The following is a 21,663-nucleotide window of genomic DNA, read 5'->3' as shown; positions in this document are numbered from 1 at the left end:
ATCTGTTTGCTGACAGCTGTGCTCCGTCTAACAGTGTTGCTGTTTCTCGCGCACACAATACCCAATATAACAGAAAAAAGCCTATCTTTCTCCCCAGAAAGGAAATAAAAGAAACATGAATGTTCCACCTCGATGGATTCCAATCGACAATATTCACCTCTCCTTTTCAGTAGTATTCTGTTTGACTATAATAGGGGGCTTCTTTCTACTTTGGATTAGGGGTTTTGAGCAATTTCACTGTGGGTAAATAAGTATAATAATGGGTATATTCTCACCGGGTCACGAATCATCCCATGGCGTATTTCACCAATCTTTAAAGACTGCTGTTTTTGAACATTACACGGAATGACGCTCTAATTATTCAGCCATCGCTGCTCACGCTTCACTCTCAGTCGGCAGGTGTTCAATCTGATGACAATACAGTGACACATTTGCGAACAATCTCCTGTTCATCTTGGATAAATTGGTCTTGAAATAGAAGATGACTGAGAAACAAATTGGACGACGCACGCCTTAGACCATATTAGTTTTATTGATCCAGCTCTTCTCAAATCGGCACTATGGTATATTGATGCTATGGTATTACACATTGCAATCAAGTGCAATTGATTCTCGTGGAAATACCGATTTTTCAAACATTATTGTACATGCAAACTATCCCCGTACTGATGGGAAAATAAATGAAGAAGAAATCCCTTGAAGACACAACTCACACTGAGGTATACTCGCCATCTTCACACTAAAATGGCATGTATTTTCTAAAGCATACGTCAATAAGAACCCAAGTTCTCCTACACTACACCTTTACTCCCCTCCCTGCACTTCCTACCTACCAGGGACTGCAAGAATCCCTTTGTAAGACACTTGTGTTCTACTATTGTACTGTGAATGGATCAGCTCATTGCTTTATCATGGACACAAATAACAGCCAGTTAAAGGTGGGGTAGGTAAGTTTGAGAAACCGGCTCGAGATACACTTTTTGTTATATTCCATGGAATGCTCTTAACATCCCGATAGCAATGAATATCTTTAAGTGCTTTGACAAAAAATCCATAAAAAAAACGTCATCTGTGGAAGCCGTAGTACTGTAAAAAGCACGACCAATCATTTTAGCCGGCCCGGCTCCATACAGCTTTCATCTGAATGGTTGCGCGTTGGATGGTGAGTAGTAAACGATATTGAAGCGCTTGGCGACAATTTCGAGGGGTGGATAATGACTAGGGAAACACGGAGCCGTTTTACCACCCATTTAATGTGAATGCAGCTTTACACTCTACACTCTACATCACCTAGTTGGCTTGCTACTCCCTGACTGCGAGTTGGACCCAGGTACCCCTCCCATAAAAAAACACAGCTCTCAATTATCTTGGATTCAAAATCAAAGCCAACCTGTTTCAATTGCGGCCATTTAACCGAACCTAAATGCACCTTACAATGGAACAGTGCACTGTGCCTTGTTTGAATCTTGGTGGTTTATTGTACTTATTGTATTATCCTTTTGTTAAAATCATTAGCTAAATAACTCATGTCATATATTTCTTTCCAGGTGGTGTACAAGAACAACGATATCCGTCTGGAGCTTTCCCGCCTCGCCCGCATCGTGGACCCCAAGATGAAACTCCAGGGCGACGTGGTCTTCAAGTGTGAAAACGTCCCCACCCTCGACCCCATCAACTTCGAGACGCCCGACTCCTACCTGGCGTTGCCCAAATGGAACACGAAACGCGTCGGCTCCATCTCGTTTGACTTCCGCACCTCTGAACCCAACGGCTTGATACTCTTCACCCACGGGAAGGCCCAGGACCGGCGGGAAGCTAAGGGCCAGAAGAACAACAAGGTGGACTTCTTTGCGGTGGAGCTGCTGGACGGAGGGCTGTTTCTGCTGCTGGACATGGGGTCCGGCACCATCAAGGTCAAAGCCACGCAGGCCAAGGTCAATGACGGCGCCTGGCACCACGTGGACATCCAGAGGGACGGACGCTCAGGTAAGGAAGGAGGGGAAATGGAAAGAACTGAAACATTTCCTCCATCAGAACTCACTTTTCTGATCTTACTTCTAGTCACACAGTTTATTTATAGCAGAATTCATTTCTGTGTTACATCCTTCTGACAGGGTGTTAACCTGCACCTGCACTTGGGACTCGTTATGTCGTTTTATTTTCTCACAATGGATTCATCAGGAAACTGAATTATTTGCTCAATTAAAAACATGTTGCCTTTGGCATTTCAGATGAATTTATGGGCACACAAGAATCAATAGAAATAAAGGGAGGCTTCTGTACAATATATCCAGACACTGAAGAATGACTAGTGTTTCCTGCAGTATCGCTGCGCTGACTTCACAATATTTTATTTTGGAAACTGTATATTGTATATTACATTTAAATCTTGAAAGTCTCCAAAATAATAACGGAAACCTACTTTACAGGCATGTTACTACTCAAAGCCACAGTGCTGTTTTAAAATGTTTTCCGTGTTAAAAGTAACCAAATCCAAAGATATTAAATCGACAATATGAAACAGCAAAAAGGAGCAACATTTCAGGTTGGAGTTTGTATTTGCGCCCATGCTATCGTCAACTGCTTTACACAAAACATTAAGAAGCATAGAGACAAAGAAACACAAAATAAAAGGGATGTGACATTGCAGTGTAACAAAGTATTGCATGCACTGAAACACAGCATTGTCCCTTTGATGAGGCTAGCATGCTAATGTTAGCATTTAAAACACCACTATGCATCCTCAAAGAGCTGGCTTGTCTGTCTTCCAGTTACAAATTCAAAAGAAATGTCAAAATTACCATTTATTGATTTTCTAATTAATTCATTGTTGACCTAACCAGACCCGAAATAATGTTGTTTTACAAAAAAATAAAATAAGAAATGTGAAACTTGCTCTTTGCACTAACTAATTAACAAAGCTTTCCTTCCTCCAGACTCTAACCATTCCTCAACATTAATAATTATGATTAAATGTAATGGAAATTGTATTAATTTAAAGAGAAAAACCTTAAGAATATCTTTGAATCGCTGTATCTAGCTCCCCTAGCTGTAAGCACCAAACTTGTAATCATGTTCCATCTTATTGTATCTTTGTTTCCTGCCTCACAACCACAGGATGATGCCAACTTCCACAATCTATTAATTCCAGCGATGATTTATCACCGCCGATAAAGCCATAAATTCTCTTTAGATAGCTTCTGACTCTCGCTTCCTTCCATTTGTATGTCCTCTGACCTCCAAACATGGCCAAATACACAGAAAGTATTAGAAGAATATTGTATTAGAGAAAGGGGTTAGAAACTTCTGTTGCCTTGAGCTCCGAAACCCAACACAATCTCTGCATTAGGTACGATCCTCCAGAGAAACCAGGGTGTGTGAGTCGGCGCTACAGTCGGTGTTATATATCAGGTTAGAGCAGCCAATTTAGCCGTGTGTCACAGCCCGCTGCTTTGATTAATCACCGGCACAGCGCCTGGTGCGATAGCGGAGGAGAAAGTCGGATTTTCACGGGGAAAAGAGGAATGAGACAGATATATGGATACCAGACTGAGGGATGGTTAAGAACTGGCATAATCACACCGGTGGCTTGAGGGAAATGTTAATAGGGAGTTGCAAGTGAATGAAATGTCCTGTCCCCGAATATGTCCAGAATCTATCTATCTGTCTGTCTGTCTGTCTGGGAGGTGAATAAGTAGTCAAATGTGAGGACTCGTATTTTGCAAAGAAGTGACATTTTCATCTTTTTGCAACCGTAAAACTAGATATCAGTGAGGGCTGACAGAGCGGTAATATAATAAAAGCAGACAGTTAAGTTAAACCAAATCGAGGTACATGCATATTTAAATGATTCTCTTTGTTGTCATCTCAATTTAACCTTAACCCTTTCCCACTGTTTTCAATTATAAAAACTAAAGATAACTCATTAAGAGCAGTTCACTTTATTTAAAGTTTTGTAAAAGAGACACGCCTCACAGCAGATTCCTTTCCTGCTTTTATTATTATACTTTTTTTTTTTTTTATAATTGTATTTTGACTTTAGTACTTAGTTTACTTTACATTAAACATTTCAACATGATGGAAAGGAATGCAATGAAAAACACAACATACAAATAATGTAAAGAATATTCAATTATTAAATTGATGAAACATGCGTTTAATGTCTTTACAAGATACAAAAAAAAGCGATAGCCAATAGAAGTGTTGCATTGTGATGTCACTATGTTACGGTAAGTAAACGAAGGAGTCCAATAGAGTGCCACAGTGACGCGTCCTAAACCCCGGAAGTAAGCTGCGCATTGGTTCCTTCGACAAAAACGCAATGCCATTTCTCCATAGGATTCTGGAACATAGCTGGAAATCAGGTCTGTGGTTGACACACATTTAAGAGACGGGTCACGTGTCGTTCAGTCGGATAATCTCCACATGTCTACCCTACTTTTATAATTTTTTAATCATAAATCTAATCGATAGATGTATGATCGATAGGTTTATGATTAGAAAATTCAAATGTTTGTCGAAGGAACCCATGCACAGCTTACGTCTGGGTTTTAGGACGCGTCACTGTGGCACTCTATTGAGGCGTTTCAGGCAGGGGGCAGACTATTGACATTCAACACATCCTATAATACACTACAGGAAAGGTCAACACCCCTAAGAACATAATAGGGCCCCTGCATTTGAACTATGTCATCCCTGCATAGATTGTACATTTATTTGGATTTCGATTGGATAATATAAAAATATATAAAATTGCCTCCTGGAAAACACCCTGAAAACAGTATACTTGTTATGTACTGTGTAGTCTTGGGGCTCTTTGTGTCGTTAGATCACAGAGGAGTGCTTATTTTGTTGGATGCTATCTTATTTTTTCCCTCACTGATTTGTATATCCCTGTCCCCTATCCTGTACATTTATGACTCAAATAGAGTTCCCCTGAAGAGGTTGTTACCGAGTCACTGATCAGTGCCAGTTTGGAGGCTTGCACCCCCCACCTACTCAGACTACAGCTTAGCACAGTTATTTTGATCAGCTTCTTTTATAACTTCAGTGCTCACATTTAGAGCTTCTGGTTGGCATCTTCACCTTTCATGAACAAAAAGGTTTCTGTCAGTCTCACATTCAGTTTGAGAATTTGTATTCAGTCTAAAAATATCATTTCAGCAGAAGAGCCAAATATTGTGATAAATGTCGCTTTGTTTTTCAGAGGAGTTCCTGTTATTTCACAAACTAGCCTTTTATAGTGATGTTTTCCGGCAGCGAGCAAAACATGACGGATCACTTGACTGGTAGAACATGACACTCGATGTAAACATAGCAACAAGAAACAAGTGAGATTATCTCACTCCTCCAGCAGTCTTTAGGACTTTTTATAAGACACGTAAGCTTTTGCAGTGTTTTTGTATTAAGTGATATTTTTATGTAGCCTCCTCAAACATTTATCTGCATTAAAAAAATAAAAAAATACTTTGCACACATTTGTGCTAAAGTAAATAGGACCCCTTTTTATTTATATAGAGTATTCTAACTTAATCTATCTATATTATTTTTTTGTATTTAGGTACTCTATTCATATAGCATTTTGGATTTTTTAAAGAAATTCATTGATTATTGGGAAAAATACCAACTTAAAATACATGAAATAACTATAAAGAGCAACAAATCAGAAAAAGAACGATTAATAAAAAACTAATAAAAACTGATTAACATACATTTATAGGATATAGTTAACAAATAATGGATGAATTGTTAATACTCTTACCTTTTTATATTTTTATTTTAATCTATATATATATTGCTAGACACTGTGATGTATGTATTTTCTATTGATTAGTATTAATTATTACATTTTCTTTTCAGCCTGTGACCATGCTGTGGTGACAAGAATAATCCTAATTTGGCATAAATAAAGACTATCTAATCTTACTTAATAATGGGTTTCCCTTCCTCCTCCAGGCATCATCTCAGTGAACAGCCGCCGCACACCTTTCACAGCCAGCGGGGAGAACGAGATCCTGGACCTGGAGGGGGACCTGTACCTGGGGGGTCTCCCTGACAGCCGGATGGGCCTGGTGCTGCCCACCGAGCTGTGGACCGCCATGCTCAACTACGGCTACGTGGGCTGCATCCGCGACCTGTTCATCGACGGGCGCAGCAAGGACATCCGGCAGATCGCCCAGAACCAGAACATAACGGGCATCAAGTCCTCTTGCAGCAAGGTGACGGGGAAACAGTGCGACAGCAGCCCCTGCAAGAACAACGGAGCGTGTAAGGAGGGCTGGAACCGCTTCGTATGCGACTGCACGGGAACGGGATTCTGGGACAGCACCTGCGAGAGAGGTAAGGCTTCTTTCAAATCATTCCTCTCCGGCTGGTGACTGCGTACTCTCAAAGTGATCATTTTTACGTTTTATTGGGTTTGTCAGAGGGCTTATTGATTTATTTTTTTAGTCGAGGACTTTTTAAAGAGGGGGCAGCAGCTGTCCTCCTTTTTATTTGCAAAGAAGAAATCCATTTGGTCAGTGTGCTCCTGCAAAAGTCTGCTTTTACTTTGAATCAATACGTGTGTGTAGGTGCTAAACGTTGACAGGGGTTATAAAGTTGATGGAATATATTTTCTGGTAGCCCAAGTGTTGGTCTTGAAGCAGTGGTTGACTGATTATTTGGGCCTCTTATTTACATTTTAAAATATCTTTGCTCTCATGAATCCAGTATTTATTTGTTTATCTATCTATTTATTAATGAATGATAGTTGTTTTTCGGAGACAACAACAAATGGTGTTTAGTTTTCATATTTAATTTTTTCTAAGGAAAAGTTTGATGCTGCTATCTGCTGATAAATGTTATTGCTATATCTACCTAAACTTATTTTTCATTTATATGTTGTTGTCGAAGTTCATTTATTTAAATTATTTGGACATTAATTACAATCTTTTTTTGTTCTTCGACTTAAGCAAACAAAGACACTGCAGAGAAGTTTTAAACAAGTGTCCTTTTAAATTCGGCAAATTCGTTTTTGAAATATTGATTCCGATGCAATATGAGAAAGAAATGATTACTCAGCAGTTAGCTTCACTACTCTCTAAGTTCCAGCAACAGTTATTGAAAAAGCCATATTGGTCCAACACTGCTGTGAAGTGGCAGTAACTTAGCCGCTATCTGCTAACAAAAGCTTTTCACAGCAAAGTGGACAGGCCGAAGTGTGACTTGAAACACTTCTCTCACAATATTTATGGTAGCTTTGCTGAAAGACTGAATAGGATTCCACTTTCTGCCAAGTGGCTTTGGAAAAGCGAATCCTTGTTTTCCCTTTGCTGTGGAAGGCTTGTGCGATGCAATTGAACTTCTCTCTGCTAGGGATTTGGACTCTCCTAGTGTGGATTTTAAGAGCTTCGACGCATTAAGCTTTTATGAGACGGCGGAGATAGGATCACTCCGTGCTGTGCGCGTATGTTATCGGACTATTGTTCGGATTGTCCTTCACTTTTTCATAATTTTACCAAGCTTTGCCAAGGAGAGGGCTTTTAGTACTTCCCAAAGAACTTGAGGTGTGTAAAGAAATGTACTTGGAGGAGGAATAATGAGTGTCTGGTGAGTCGGTTGGTACAACCATCAGCAAGTGTGTTTAGATGAGGCTGGCAGGAGGCTAACACGTTGTTAATGAGGATCAGCGTTTAGCTTCCGTTTGGAACGGTCTGAGCTATAAATACCAAGAAATATCCTTCCTGTGAACCTCCTTTAATAATGAAACTCATGTTGAATGCATGTAACATAGAGTACATGTCTGTTCCTGTGGAAGAGCTGAACTTCCATTGGGAGCCCAGTTACAAGGCTGATTCATCTCATCCGGTTAACCTTGTCTTAGCCAGAATCTTTCTATCTATATTTTATCAGCACAAAGGGGAAAAGGTCAGCGTTCTGTCTAAGAACCCGCATGAAGAAAAAATGAATTCTTATGTCCCTAATGCTCGATACTCTTCTTCCTCGGTTCTGTTTCTGTCCTCCGATCGGCCGTACCTCTGCATTCAGTGAGTGATGTAGCCGCTGGGTGATAACCTGTAGAACAAAGCTTCAGTCTGGGCAGATCCGGATTTTTTTACTTTTCAGAATGAGATTTGAGGAGTGGTGAAATGTGCCGATGTTGCTCAAGCTGTCATGGATACATTCCTCTGCATTTTTGTTTCTTGTTCATAGACTAGCTGATTCCTCCTTGTTTAGCTGGTATATTGCTACAAATTGAGTCAGTGCTAAAAATTGTTCCAAAAAATGTGCGACTCTTCAATGTAACTAATTATGAGGAGTACAGTGCAATAGTGGAACTCAGATCACTTAATCATTAACCAGAACAACAGCTTCAAAATACTTCATTTCTAGTACAGGTCCTTCATTCCAAATCCTATGGAATTAAAAGTACAGTCATTTCCAGCCCCTTCACAGTTCTTCAGAGCATCCTTTTTGGCCTTATCTTCTTTAGGACAGGGCAGCCTATATGTTCCTCCCCTAGCTCTTACTGTGGAGCAGTGATCAGTACTCTGTTCTGGCTCTGAAGCTACAGTTACTGTCAGTGCAGGAGCTCAGCAGCTTGATACTGGAGCCCCCTCGGTTTGCTGCACGGCTCTCTTTCTCACGGAGAGCAAGACTGGCCATGCCGTGGAGGAATCTCATCTCGGGCCGCCGCTTGTGTCAGCGATCTTTCTTTCCTGGTCACTGCCCAAAGCGTATACCACAGGTAAAGAAAAGTGAGCGGTAAATTGAGAGCTTTTATTCCGAGCTTTTATTCCCCGCCACTGTGAAAACATCCTTCAGGGACATTTCCCCTTCTGCTGTTATAAAACGCTTTATCCCAGCAGCGACTTCCCACAGCATTCCACCTTTCCCTGCCCTCAGTCTGACCCTCAGCTGCAGTCGTGCACGTGGGAGTTCACAGTCTGATTAAACGGGGGCGACAACATCATCTGCAAATAGCGCAAGGTCTGGATGTGGGCAAACTCATTTGACAAATTAGTCTGATTCCATTAGCTTCTAATGATTGCTCATATTGCAGTTCAGAGTAGAATATTGTTGAAGCTAATTATTGTCTGCTTCAGAAGGGAATGCACTTGAGATGAAGAAATTGCTTTCATTAGAAATGTTGGACTTGAAACAACGTGGTATTTTATTTGTATTTTCAAAATGAATGCGCAACAATTTGGAACAAATGGAATTATATTACTCATACTTTGTTTTTGCTCTCCTCCATGCTTTTAATCGGCCCCTGGAGCTCCGTAGGGACTATATCAGACAACCACTGAGATGTATCCACACATGCCGCTTGCTATTGATCCTCAGCATGCTATACGGGACAACAGAGGGTTGTACTGTACGACGAGACCAGGGGTGAAATGATAGAGATCACCGCTCTCCCTGAGTGAGTAACAAAGGTCACACATTTACATTACAATGATTGGCCTTTGCGCTTGACTTGACTTCATGCTGGAATGTAAATAAGCTCTTTTGGTAGTATTTGATCAAAACAGTTTGTTGAAGTCAGCCTACACTTTCTTTGATGATTTTATTTCAGTCAAATGGATTCCATTGGAACATATTGGAAGTAGTCTAGATAATTCATATATATAACGTTGAAGACCTTTAGAATTAAATAGGACACTAGCTTTGTCAGCTAAAATGTTCAAAAGAAATCATGTAGTCTAACTTTGGACCTACTTTTGCTCTGAAGAAAACACATTATCTTGGCACATGAAGGCCCCATTTACACGAGGACGAAACGGGTACATTTGCGTTTACGCACCAAATTCGTTTTCCAAAAAAAAAAAAGTCTTCCGTTCACACGCATTCGGTTCAATTAACGTGTCCGTTCACACGAGAGCGCTCGACCCGCTGGAAACGCTGTAGTAAATATGCCAGGCCTGTAAGTGGCACTACTGCCACCACAACATACACCAAAAGCAGCGAAGAAGACTCCGGAGCATGGTTGCCATGGTTGCCCTTCTGTTTATTTTCTCCGCGGTGGACGGCGTGTGCTCCTGCTGTAAATCTCTCCGGTAGTCCACCAGCAGATGAAAAACACCCACCTCTCCGCCTCTTCCAAGGGGCGAGGGAACCGTGCGGCTCTTTAGTTCCCAAGACCAATTTTCACAGTGGTCTGGAAATCATGAAACACTTTTTTGAGAAAGCAATGAGCTTTCATTAGTGCATGATTTGAGCTCAGTTAAAGACAAACAAGTAATTGCTGTGACTTTTTGAGTTTTAGAAACTCTTGGGGAGTTTACATTCTTAAATGACTAATTACTCTTTGAGGGTATTTAATCAGCTTACAAATATACAATACAAAATTACACAACATATGTACATTTGATAACTTTGAAAGGCAACACAATAGGCATTTACATGTAAGGGTTTTCCCACTGCAATCTTTCTCCTGGCTTTGTGTGGAAGACCTTGAACATTATTCATACCTACATGTTGGGGAACACAATATGCAGAAACTAGAGAAAAATAATTGAATTACATAAATACTGTAAGTAATAATAAAGTGATTTGACTGGGAGACACTACCTTATCTCCTGAGATTCTTAATGAGTGCTAACATAATCTAATCGTAAGATATTTGTTTTGTTGTGCCTTATGACTTATACGAAAACAAATGTACAGACATATTTTGAGTCTCACTTTAAAAATATATATAATAAAGTAAGATTTAACAGCCAACTACTTTTATGTGTAGACATGTACCGTCACTGGTTTACTAATAGCATATGTTGCCCTGAGTAATTGTATTCTCTACTTTAACAACAGTGCAAACACTCCTCCGCCTGTACCGTTGTTGATTTGTATAACATTAGAAAACCCAGGCGTTTCAGCGAATTTTGCACTAATGATATTTTTGGAACGCAAATAATGGCATCATCAGAAGTGAAACACTCAAGATAATTTTCTGCATATTTGTATTGAACAGAACACATGGCTCTGTGTCATTTCTTATTTTCCACCGGGAGCTAAATAAAGAAGTGAGCAATTTTCCTGCTCTGTTTACTGGAACGAAAATACAACGTGACATGATATTTGAGACTGTTTGAGGAGATCAAAGATCGCACCAGGCGATAACTAACAGACAACAGCACTCCTGTCTTCTCCGTTTCCTACAGTACCTGCTATCTCTGCCAGCTTTAGTATCCAGATGATTTCTGTCTCTTTTTTCTTCTGTTAGTCCTCTTTTACTCGGAGCCTTGAGATCTCTTTCTATTTTACCTTCTGCATCTCTGGTTTTCTCTCTCACACACACACATTCCTCTCTGCTTGGCATGTCTTCTTTACTCCAGCCCATGAGGAACGACAGCACCTGTGATCAGAGGTCTGCCGCGGTATCACACACACATATGTAGTGTCAGCATGGTAGCCAGACACCGTGTGTGTGTCTTATTGGAGTTCAAATATGGATGTTAAAAAAGCAATGAATAACATCATTCGCTGGTTTTGTGCGACTACATTTCTGCGTCTGCTCCCTGTTTTTGATTCCATCTTTTTCACAGGATTGAGGATGTTTAAAAGCCAATGCTTTTGTGTGTGCGTGTGTGTGTGTGTGTGTGTGTGTGTGTGTGTGTGTGTGTGTGTGTGTGTGTGTGTGTGTGTGTGTGTGTGTGTGTGTGTGTGTGTGTGTGTGTGTGTGTGTGTGTGTGTGTGTGTGTGTGTGTGTGTGTGTGTGTGTGTGTGTGTGTGTGTGTGTGTGTGTGTGTGTGTGTGTGTGTGTGTGTGTGTGTGTGTGTGTGTGTGTGTGTGTGTGTGTGTGTGTGTGTGTGTGTGTGTGTGTGTGTGTGTGTGTGTGTGTGTGTGTGTTTGTACTAGCCAGGCAGAGCCAAGGCCCCTTGCAGGTGTGCCCTGGCCCTGATAGACCCCTCTAGTCTATGTTGTGACCGCGAGCGTAGCCCTGCCAAAAAGCTGTGATCTGAATTTGAATGGAACAGCCTGGCCTCCCCGACAGGTGCTCGTGGGGAAGGAAAGACAGAAGCTGTTTCTTAAAATACAACACTGTGCACATGTATTAACATGGTTGGAGGCATCGTTTGTGCCCTTACTCACCCTTCAGATGATGATGCTTGTGGAGTTGATATGAACTATCTTTATTTATGTAACCCGCCTTTATGGTCTCCTGCTGAGCCTGCTTTAATCATTCGCCAAAGTGCGGAAAAGGGTATTTCCGTAAGTGAACGCTCCATCTGCGCGGGATATGTCTAATTGGGTTGAATCAAGCATACAGGTTTAGTTAGAAAATAAATCAGTACCCTCCTGTAATGGTAATGTTTCAAGATGGGCTTTGTCCTTTCTCGTTTTTGAGGAGTTAGCTTGAGGCTTTATACCTTTTTTGATTGTTACATTCCATTACAATGAAAAGCTAACCCAAATGTTAATCCCCAAAAGGGAAACTGAAGTGTAACAGATTATTCAGGACCAACTTGCAAAAGAGGACATTATTTCAAGTCTACTGGGAGATATATACTGTAAGAGATGGAATTTGTGCTTGTGGCTTGATATTCGGTTCAAACAGTCCGTCAGTAAGTCGAGCTTTGTGAGGGGGTGGGAGGGGAGCTTTTTAGGAAGCCGAGGTGTTGCTGACAGTTGCGTTTTGCAGAGTGCTGTGCAGCTGATAAAGTAACCCAGTCAATAGGCCTGTAATGAAGTGTGTTTGTCTGCCGATGTGCCAGCCCAGCGCCGGGGCGATCCCACTGAGACTCTCCTCTTTCTGTCTGTCTGCTGCAACTGCACACACACATACACACGTATATACAAAGTGAGGACCACGCACACCCACCAAAACCGATCCACTGGGGACAGATTGCATTTTTTTACCGACAAGATGCCACCGCCCAAACACAGTAAGTGCCTGTGTTTTCCCAGCTGTCAATGGGAAGGAGTAGTAATGGATCCGGGCTTGAGCTGATGGCTGGAAGTTTATCCACCGCAGATAAGGAGGACATCACTAATTATAATACTTAATGTTTTTACTGGAAACAATGCACTTCTTAAACTACTTTTAGTTTTTTTATTTGTAATCGTTTTAAGACACACTTATTTCCGTGATTAATTGATTGATCACATGGATTTTGAAATGGCTCAGGCTCCTTGTGTCAGCAATTACCCAAGTCTTTTCCAATATATAATTCCAGCCTGAACTCTTACACATCTTAATCACATCAATCAAGTTGGTCCTCACAAAGCTAGAAAACCCGGGAACACACACACCATGCAATTACCTGCTCATTTTGCTCGATGTTCATTCGTGATGGCAGCAAAATAATAGGTTGCCACATGGCTTTTACAGTTTAATCATAGGTAGTAATAGCAGAACATAGATTGGATGACATTGACGCTCGCCTCGTTTTCACACAGTATCTTGTAACCCATAATATTACTCTCCTCTATCTTTGTGTTGCCTTTGAAAAGCGAGAACATGTATTGCTTTCTAAAATCATTGTTTTGCACATGGTTTTCTAAACATCTGTTTTGGCAGATATAATGTTCCTCCTGCAAAATGGTCTGGAAGAAAATACATACACGTAAGTCTCACAATACCACAGCTTTAGAAAAGGGGTTACCAGAAGTCCTTCAATAATATATGCTATATTCTCCCATTTACATGCAGAGTCTATGATTAACTCGTAATATAGCTCCCATCATTATTGTACATTGTGTATTGCACAATGGCCTATTATGATTGGAAATAATGAAGGCTTTATGAAAATAAGGACAGAGGTTTAGAACATATTTATTTCTAAATGTATGGGATCTCCAACTGTACCATGTCTGCACCCACTTCCATAATCTATTAACATTTTTCCAATTGGTATTCAGATGAGGCTGGTTCCTGCGATATGTGTAGAGTGGCACAATTCCAATGGTTGTCGAAATGGTATTTCTACCTGTAGGGGTAGACTTGAAAGTATCCTATAATAAGCATTGCATAGCTGCGGGGCATATTTTCTGCAAATAATTTTCTTAATGTCAGGTAGCAATTACTGCCACATATTAGGGGTGTAACGGTACACGTATCCGTACCGAAATTATTTGGTACGGGCCCTTCGGTTCGGTACACGTGTGTACGGAGCACGTTCACATGAATGTGAACGTCAACGCAGAGAATGTGAGTAATGTGAAGTGCTTTTACAGTTTTATTTGTTTAACATTAATAACAATTCCGGTGTCTTGAAATGAAGTGTGATTAGCTAACATTAACTATGATAGTGTTAAGGCAATACAAACAAACATCTGTTTGCTTATGATAGCTTCTAACCGTATTAAAGTCTCTAAAAACAACTATTCGTTAGCTATAGCTTTCGGCAAAAGCATTACCAAAAGCATTAGCTTCGTTAGCATATTTGATCATTTGTTTAATGAAACTAGCGTGATTTTGGCAAGCCCAACTAGGTGTCATAGTTGAGTAATTGAATCACTAATTACAGTAAGAGTGTGAGTAATGTGAATCATGTTTTTTTTTTTTAAAGTTAACAACTATTCTGTTGTAACAAGCAACAAGTGCTAAATGCAATCTGTTAGCCTATGATGACTCGCTGCAAAACCAACTGTTAACCATTTTATTTATTTGTTTAATGAAACTGTATGTTATGGTTATGTTATTTGACAGAGGCTTTTATCCAAAGTGACTCACAAAAAACATAAAATAACCATAATTAACATTAGAATTTCAATACAAATAGTTACATAGTCAAGTTACATTACTTATTACATTTTTAACAGGGTAATTACTCATCTGTAACCTACTACATTTAAAAAAAGTAAACTTCCCAACCCTAATGATTAATTATAGTCAGCTAATTAATTAAACTTCAACGGATGACAAAAGCATGTCAATATGGCCACTACATTAAATCAGCAGTAGCCTAAGTTCTGTCTTCAGTGTAAATGCTTCTTTAATAGTCATTGTATTACAATTTGAATTCATTGTAAATAATCTTTACTGTGCTGACTGCCTGTTTACCGTTTATCAGACAGTGTCATCATTTTGACATGTTTTGTAATATTGCATGAGGTGTTTTAGTCAGTTATTGTTGAGATTATTAATGCATATCAATTGTGCACCAATGCCTTTCCCTATGCAATACTTTAGATGACGTCTTGTTCTTATTGTTTCAAAGGCATGGCCAAAGGTTTGCCTTCTGGACTCTGGAGGCCAGAAGCTTGCTGGAGGGAACCCTTCAGCCAGTGTTCAGAGTGCCACGACAGGTTATCTCCCTCGAGAGGGAACAGCAGACCCCGCCTCACCCCCAGTGAAGAAACAGCAGACCCCGCAATACAAATAAATAAAAATGTATTCTGAACTGAAATGCCTCTCGGTCAAACTGCTTGTTTATCTTTTGCAGGCTGGTGCATGAACACACTAACAGTTGTTTTTCAGTAATCTAGCACCTCTTCGAAGACACCTTTGATTTATTAATAATAATAATGAAACGAGAATTATGATACTGTAGAAGGAACAGTGTTTAACAGTATTGTTTTCTTTTGAATAATAATGAAACGAGAATTATAAACATACCCAAAACTAAATTAACAGTGTTGTTTAATATACATATAAAAGACATAAAAGACTATATTTTTGAAATTCTCAACTAAATTAACAGAATATATATAAACATTCATGTGAACGTGCGTTGACCGTCATGTGCTCCGTCACCGTCACGTGCTCCGTCACGTGGGACCCCGTCACGTGACGCGGGACCTGTGTGTGCGGTCGTGACGCGGGACCTGTGTGTGTGGTTCTGTAACTGCGGTTCTGTAACTGCTGTCTCCGACGCTGCAGCTTCATACTATTGGATCTGCTGGCACTAGCAATGTCTCCTGCTGTGGAGAACACCCTCTCGCTAGGGAGGTAGCAGATACAGCCAGGTAGCGCTTTGCTAACATGGCAACATAAGGATATTTGCCGTTTGTAATAGCTTTGGCTCGGTCTGAAGTTTTTGCGAGTGGTGGAGGCTTACATGCTAGTGGGAGTTGGGTTTGCACTTCAGTCTTTTTTCTTTTGGTACCGGTGATATACACGTTCGGGTGATGCCTTTTCAAATGAGTGTGCAAGTTTGATGTATTGCCAGCCGCGTAACCAATTTTAGTTGAACAATGCCGACAAACAGCTTTGGTTCGGTCCACCTGTCTTTGTCCGTCATCCTTGTACGTAACTGCGAAACCAAAATGTTCCCAAACCGGAGACTTCAATGATGCTGGAGGATTTTCGAGCTCAACTTTATCTGTGTTCGCCATTTCGACAGTTCCTCAAATTACTGACTACATTTGAACGCATCCCTCTGACCAGCTCGTCCAATGAAATGACTTGCTCGCTCTATGACGCGTTGAACACAATGGGAGCAAATTACTCTGAATGCTGCGACGCAGCACCTGAGATTACTTCCAAGAAGTTGTTCACATTCTCAATCTTTTACGTTTAACGTTATATTCGTTCGGTACACTTCGGTACACACGTGTACCGGACCGAAGGGCCCGTACCGTGTACCGTTACACCCCTAGTATTCACTCTAAGCTATTTCTGTACAATTTTGTCTGTATTGCGATGTGATGAAACTTGAACATGTTCTACGTTAGGTGCTAGTACAGTTCCAATCATTCAGCTTGACTTTGTATTTCATTAGACCCTCCCTGTCTTGTAAACACACATCTTTCAAACTCCACATCTTTAGTGTGTGTAACACAGGCTTTCTATTCTAAATATAATCTAGCCAAAACAAAAAGTCCAAAATCATATTGGGGTTTTTTCAAATTGTTTAATGGCACTACCTATACCAAATAAACTAAACTACATGTACAATTGATTGAGTTCCGCCTTTAAAGTGTTTTTAAACTGTGTGACAGCCCTATTATATATTTTTCAACAATATCGTTTAAAGATTGTCAATCATAGTTGATTTTCCTTGTAAAATAATTCTCAAAAGTATATCCTTAATTAAAGTTTCTTTGTTTAAACGTTTTGAATTGCTTTAAATGAACCTGAAGCAAATGGCTGACATTAAACCAATATAACCCCTTGGTTTTAACACAACTACATGTGTAAATCATGGATAGATAAAGCTTCAGAGCCAGATATGCTTTTATTTTTATGATTGAAAAAACGAGGCAAAGTAGTGAATATGTGTGGCTCTGTCTTCAAGGACATATTTCTGTGTGGCAGAAAGTTGATTTATTCAGCATAAAGCTAAAGTTTAACCGTACAATTCTGTTTGAATAAAAGAACATCACTCCAAGGTTGATAACAGTGCAGCTGTCTGAGTACACACCGCACAGCACTCACCTTTCAGCTGTTTTTCTTTTCATTTTATTAAGTCTTGCTGTTGGCATTTGGAGAAAGCCATTGTTGCCGAGTGAAATAGAATAAGATGTACAACTCACACACCTTCCAGATACTCCTCCTGTGTTATCATAAAGTAGATATCCAGAAAGACAGAGTTTGGACGTTTAAAGAAGCTAAGGACTCATCCATCCATCCATCTCCTCCCGCTTATCCGTGGTCGGGTCGCGGGGGTAGCAGTTCCAGCAGAGAGCCCCAAACTTTCCTTTCCCTGGCCACATCAACCAGCTCTGACTGGGGGATCCCAAGGCGCTCCCAGGCCAGCGAAGAGATATAATCCCTCCACCTGGTCCTAGGTCTACCCCTTGGTCTCTTCCCAGCTGGACGTGCCTGGAACACCTCCCTAGGGAGGTGCCCAGGTGGCATCCTAACTAGGTGCCCGAACCACCTCAACTGGCTCCTTTCGACACGAAGGAGGAGCGGTTCAACTCTGAGTCCCTCCCTGATGACCGAACTTCTCACCTTATCCCTAAGGGAGACGCCAGCCACCCTGCGGAGAAAACCCATCTCGGCCGCTTGTATCCGCGATCTCGTTCTTTCGGTCATGACCCATCCTTCATGACCATAGGTGAGGGTAGGAACGAAAATGGCCCGGTAGACAGAGAGCTTTGCCTTCTGGCTCAGCTCCCTTTTCGTCACAACGGTGCGGTAAAGCGACTGCAGTACCGCTCCCGCTGCTCCGATTCTCCGGCCCATCTCACGCTCCATTGTTCCCTCACTCGAGAACAAGACCCCGAGATACTTGAACTCCTTCACTTGGGGTAAGGACTCATTCCCTACTTGGAGTGGACAGTCCATCGGTTTCCTGCTGAGAACCATGGCCTCAGATTTGGAGGTGCTGATCCTCATCCCAGCCGCTTCACACTCGGTTGCGAACCGATCCAGTGAGTGCTGAAGGTCGGAGACCGATGAAGCCATCAGAACCACATCATCTGCAAAAAGCAGTGGTGCAATCCTTAGTCCACCGAACTGCAGACCCCGTCCCCCACGACTACGCCTCGAAATCCGATCCATGTGGTAAGGACTCATGATTAATAAAATGTAGATGCCCTTAACTCTGTCACTATAAGACAGCTACATTTGTAGAAAGCAACCATTGTGTGTTTAATGTTTCTGACTCTAGTTTCCTTTATTTTTTCTGGTTTGTAAATAACACTTCTCCTCCTCCCCTTACCCCCTACACTGTAACTCCCTCTCACCTTGGCTTCCCTCTTGCCCTTGCTGTTTCCCAGCCCCACTTCTCGCCGTAATCGGGTGATAAGCACCATTTTCCAAGACATTTATCTCTGCAGACGGAGAAAATGACACTTCAAGGTCTGCCCTGACTAACAGGCCAGTGCTCACATGTGGGGGGGGGGGGGGGGAGAGGTAAAATGGAGGATGGGAAAGACGAGGAAAATGGAGAAAAGAGAATGAGGTTGAGAAAACAAAGGATGGGACTGCGAATGAACAATGGTGACAGACGAGGAAGAATAATTAGCTGAAGAAGAATGGCTAGCCAATCAGCCTTGTAAAGCAGGACAGCGGACTTCAAAGCATCAGATATAATGACAATTGACGGCAGGATGTTTCACCATTTTTAAGCTTTGTCTTCATTTTTATCTTTATTGAAAAATGTATGCAAGGATGACCTAGACATTCTGATCTTTGCAGTAGATTAAATTGAAAGTAACACTCGTTTCTGCTACTTTCCTCTCCATCCTTGCCATCAATGCTTCTCTCGGTTAGCATTTCATTTGTGTTAATTGTTCAAAAGGTGTTGTACCGGGAGCCGAAATATCCACCAAAGTCTCTTCCTCTCCAAAACAAAACGACCTATCAATTATAATTGTTAGAAATGCTAAATAAAACAATTTTACATAAAACATCTGTGTTTTCCTGGTAGACACAGGACACAGTAGCTACAAGCTAATAGCTATCGTTTGCTCGGCTTGTTTCTTTGATAACATTAGATCCATACACCCAGTAAATTAAAGCCTTCGTAATGCGGTTACAATATGAAGTTTGAAACAACCAGCTTCTAAAACATGCTATCACAATGTGGCTTAACCATGGATGAAAAGTGCATTTCTAAAGCTTCTGGCAGGCAACTGAAAACAGTGTCATATGGAGAAAGGTCAAGGGCATTATTATGAACATTATTTAGCTTTTAACCGAAGCAACCTACAGTATGAAGAGTATCTTCAATACTTTAGACATGCCTACGGGAGAAGTTTGGGTTAAGTATCTTGACTGAAGATACAGTTGGGTCAAACAACTGACCCTTTCATTGGTAGACACTAATAAAACTCCTCTGCCACAGTTGCCCAAATGTATTTCTTAAAGGTTAAAACATTTAGAATGCTCGGAGTACACAACTTAACAACACATACAACAAAGATCTAGTCGTTGTTAGATATTTTAGAGCGGAAATACTGCATGTTATGCGTCTATGTTAGACTATTTCTTAGATTTCTTTCCTTAAAAAGCTTATGTGTTTTTTTTTTTTACATGCACAGACTGCCAGTGAATTCTCCCTGGCTCTGTACGGTTACTGCCTCGCATCATTTAGCACACTATGCCTCTGTGTGCCACTGCAGGTGGTCGACTTGAGGCATCCGCAGCAGCTGCACCTGCAGTTTACCATTACAGCTATATCATATTCAGTTCAAAGTGGCAATAATACATCCAGGACTATAAGTGAGCAGTGACACAATAACACTTTATATTTGATCTAGTCACCGCCTGTGTAGCCTGCATTATACATCCCCCGTCTTGTTTTCTTAAGGCAGGAAATGCTTTGTTCCTGTTTTGCCGTGTAACTAACAAGCATACATTATGATTGACGTCGCCATATATTAAGCTGAATAATGAATATAGTGGGTTATAGGGAAAAAACCATTTACATCTTGAAAGCTGTCAGCAGCCTGTATCACGCAGGAAACTGTTTGACTAAGTTTAGAATAGACGTGTCAAGGTGTTCTGTCAGCATGGAGTTTTGGTGACGGCTGAGCCTCTGACAACAATAGGTGTGTGTGTCACTCATCTTATCCTTCCTGTGGATTCCGACATATATCTGGAAACAAAATCCCCTCAATACAAAAGCAAGTGTCAAAATGATGCCTTGAACGCACCAGACTGCTACATTTCACATATGGATTTTGAGTATTTAATCAAACATATAGCAATAAAACACTGTGGTCTTTAAGTGAATGTGTCCTGTTCAAACATTGTTGTTATTTTTCGGTTTAACAAAGTGAAGCTGCACAGATGCCTAACTGTTAAGATGTTGTGTGCCCACATGTGTTTGACTTGTTTTTGCAGTTGTTCGCAGCCAAGGGAAGCATGCTAAATTAATCCGATTTAATTTGAAGCTGAAATGTGCTTGCATTGTGCCGGTGTGAAAAAAAGAAATGCCTGCGCCTGCATTTTTTCTAAATATATTTCCCAGTACCAACAAAGCAAAACAGGCCTTCCTTTTTACAGATGTGTCTTTTAACACTTATCTGCCTCCTGCTTTTGAATAGTCGTCAAATTGAGCAGGATGATGAGTTTGGTATCTTCAAAATGATCAAGCTTGTCGCATATTTTCTGAGCTAAGTACGGTTATGTACAAAAGGTAGCAGGGTAGTTTTTTTATTCCACTCTGAAATAAATGCAATCTTCCCCTCTCCACTTGCTGACATAATAGTTTCGCCGAGAGAAGCTTCTAAGTGATTCGAGGTCATGTAGATTGAATTTTAATTCACGCGGGTGCCAGCTGTGGTTAATTTCCCTGAACACACACGGAAGAAATGCAGAGCGAAACGTCTTCTCCTCTTCTCCTCACCCACCGAGGAGATTTAAGTTGCCTTCCATTAAAGATGGTGTTTCCTGCCTCGGGGCGCCAGAAGACAGACTCATGGCGAGCTGACAGTCGTCCTCCTGTGCGGGAACACTATGCCAGTAGTGGCTGACGCAACCTCAGATCCACACAGTGCATTAAGACAGGGGAAAAAGCAGTCATAGTAGTGCATAGATGGAGATGTGGAGGAGTAAGAATTGCTGAGAGGAAATGGACATACATTTGTGTAACTATGTTTACCCGGGAGCAGATCACAATCCTCCTGCACTTTATAAACAATCTGTTCCTTTCTGTTTTTTCGCTCGCTGCTTTGGAACATTATGCTGTCGCTCCCTAATCCCCGTTTGTAATTATATGTGTCCTTAGGAGCTGTGGCAGGGGTTATGCAAACCCTGACTCTCATTGTGACACACTATGCAGAATAGGGAGGCTGGGAACGCGCTCACTGCATCCATCGTCCTCCTGCTTTCCGCGTCTT

At 41.0% G+C, this 21,663-nt stretch overlaps 1 protein-coding gene across 1 annotated transcript in view; it reads left to right on the top strand.

The window, feature by feature from the left end:
- LOC117439802 (neurexin-3b) overlaps window positions 1-21,663 on the top strand; it is a 298,311-nt gene that overhangs the window by 19,716 nt on the left and 256,932 nt on the right. The window contains exons 3-4 of the mRNA XM_034075888.2: window positions 1,548-1,986; window positions 5,956-6,339. Of these exons, the coding sequence (XP_033931779.2) occupies window positions 1,548-1,986; window positions 5,956-6,339 (823 nt within the window). The remainder of the gene's footprint in view (window positions 1-1,547; window positions 1,987-5,955; window positions 6,340-21,663) is intronic.

This window comes from Pseudochaenichthys georgianus, chromosome 24, assembly GCF_902827115.2.
Source record: "Pseudochaenichthys georgianus chromosome 24, fPseGeo1.2, whole genome shotgun sequence".
NCBI lineage: Eukaryota > Metazoa > Chordata > Actinopteri > Perciformes > Channichthyidae > Pseudochaenichthys > Pseudochaenichthys georgianus.
Note: the sequence above shows the minus strand (reverse complement) of the source record. Positions and strands in the feature narration are given on the sequence as shown.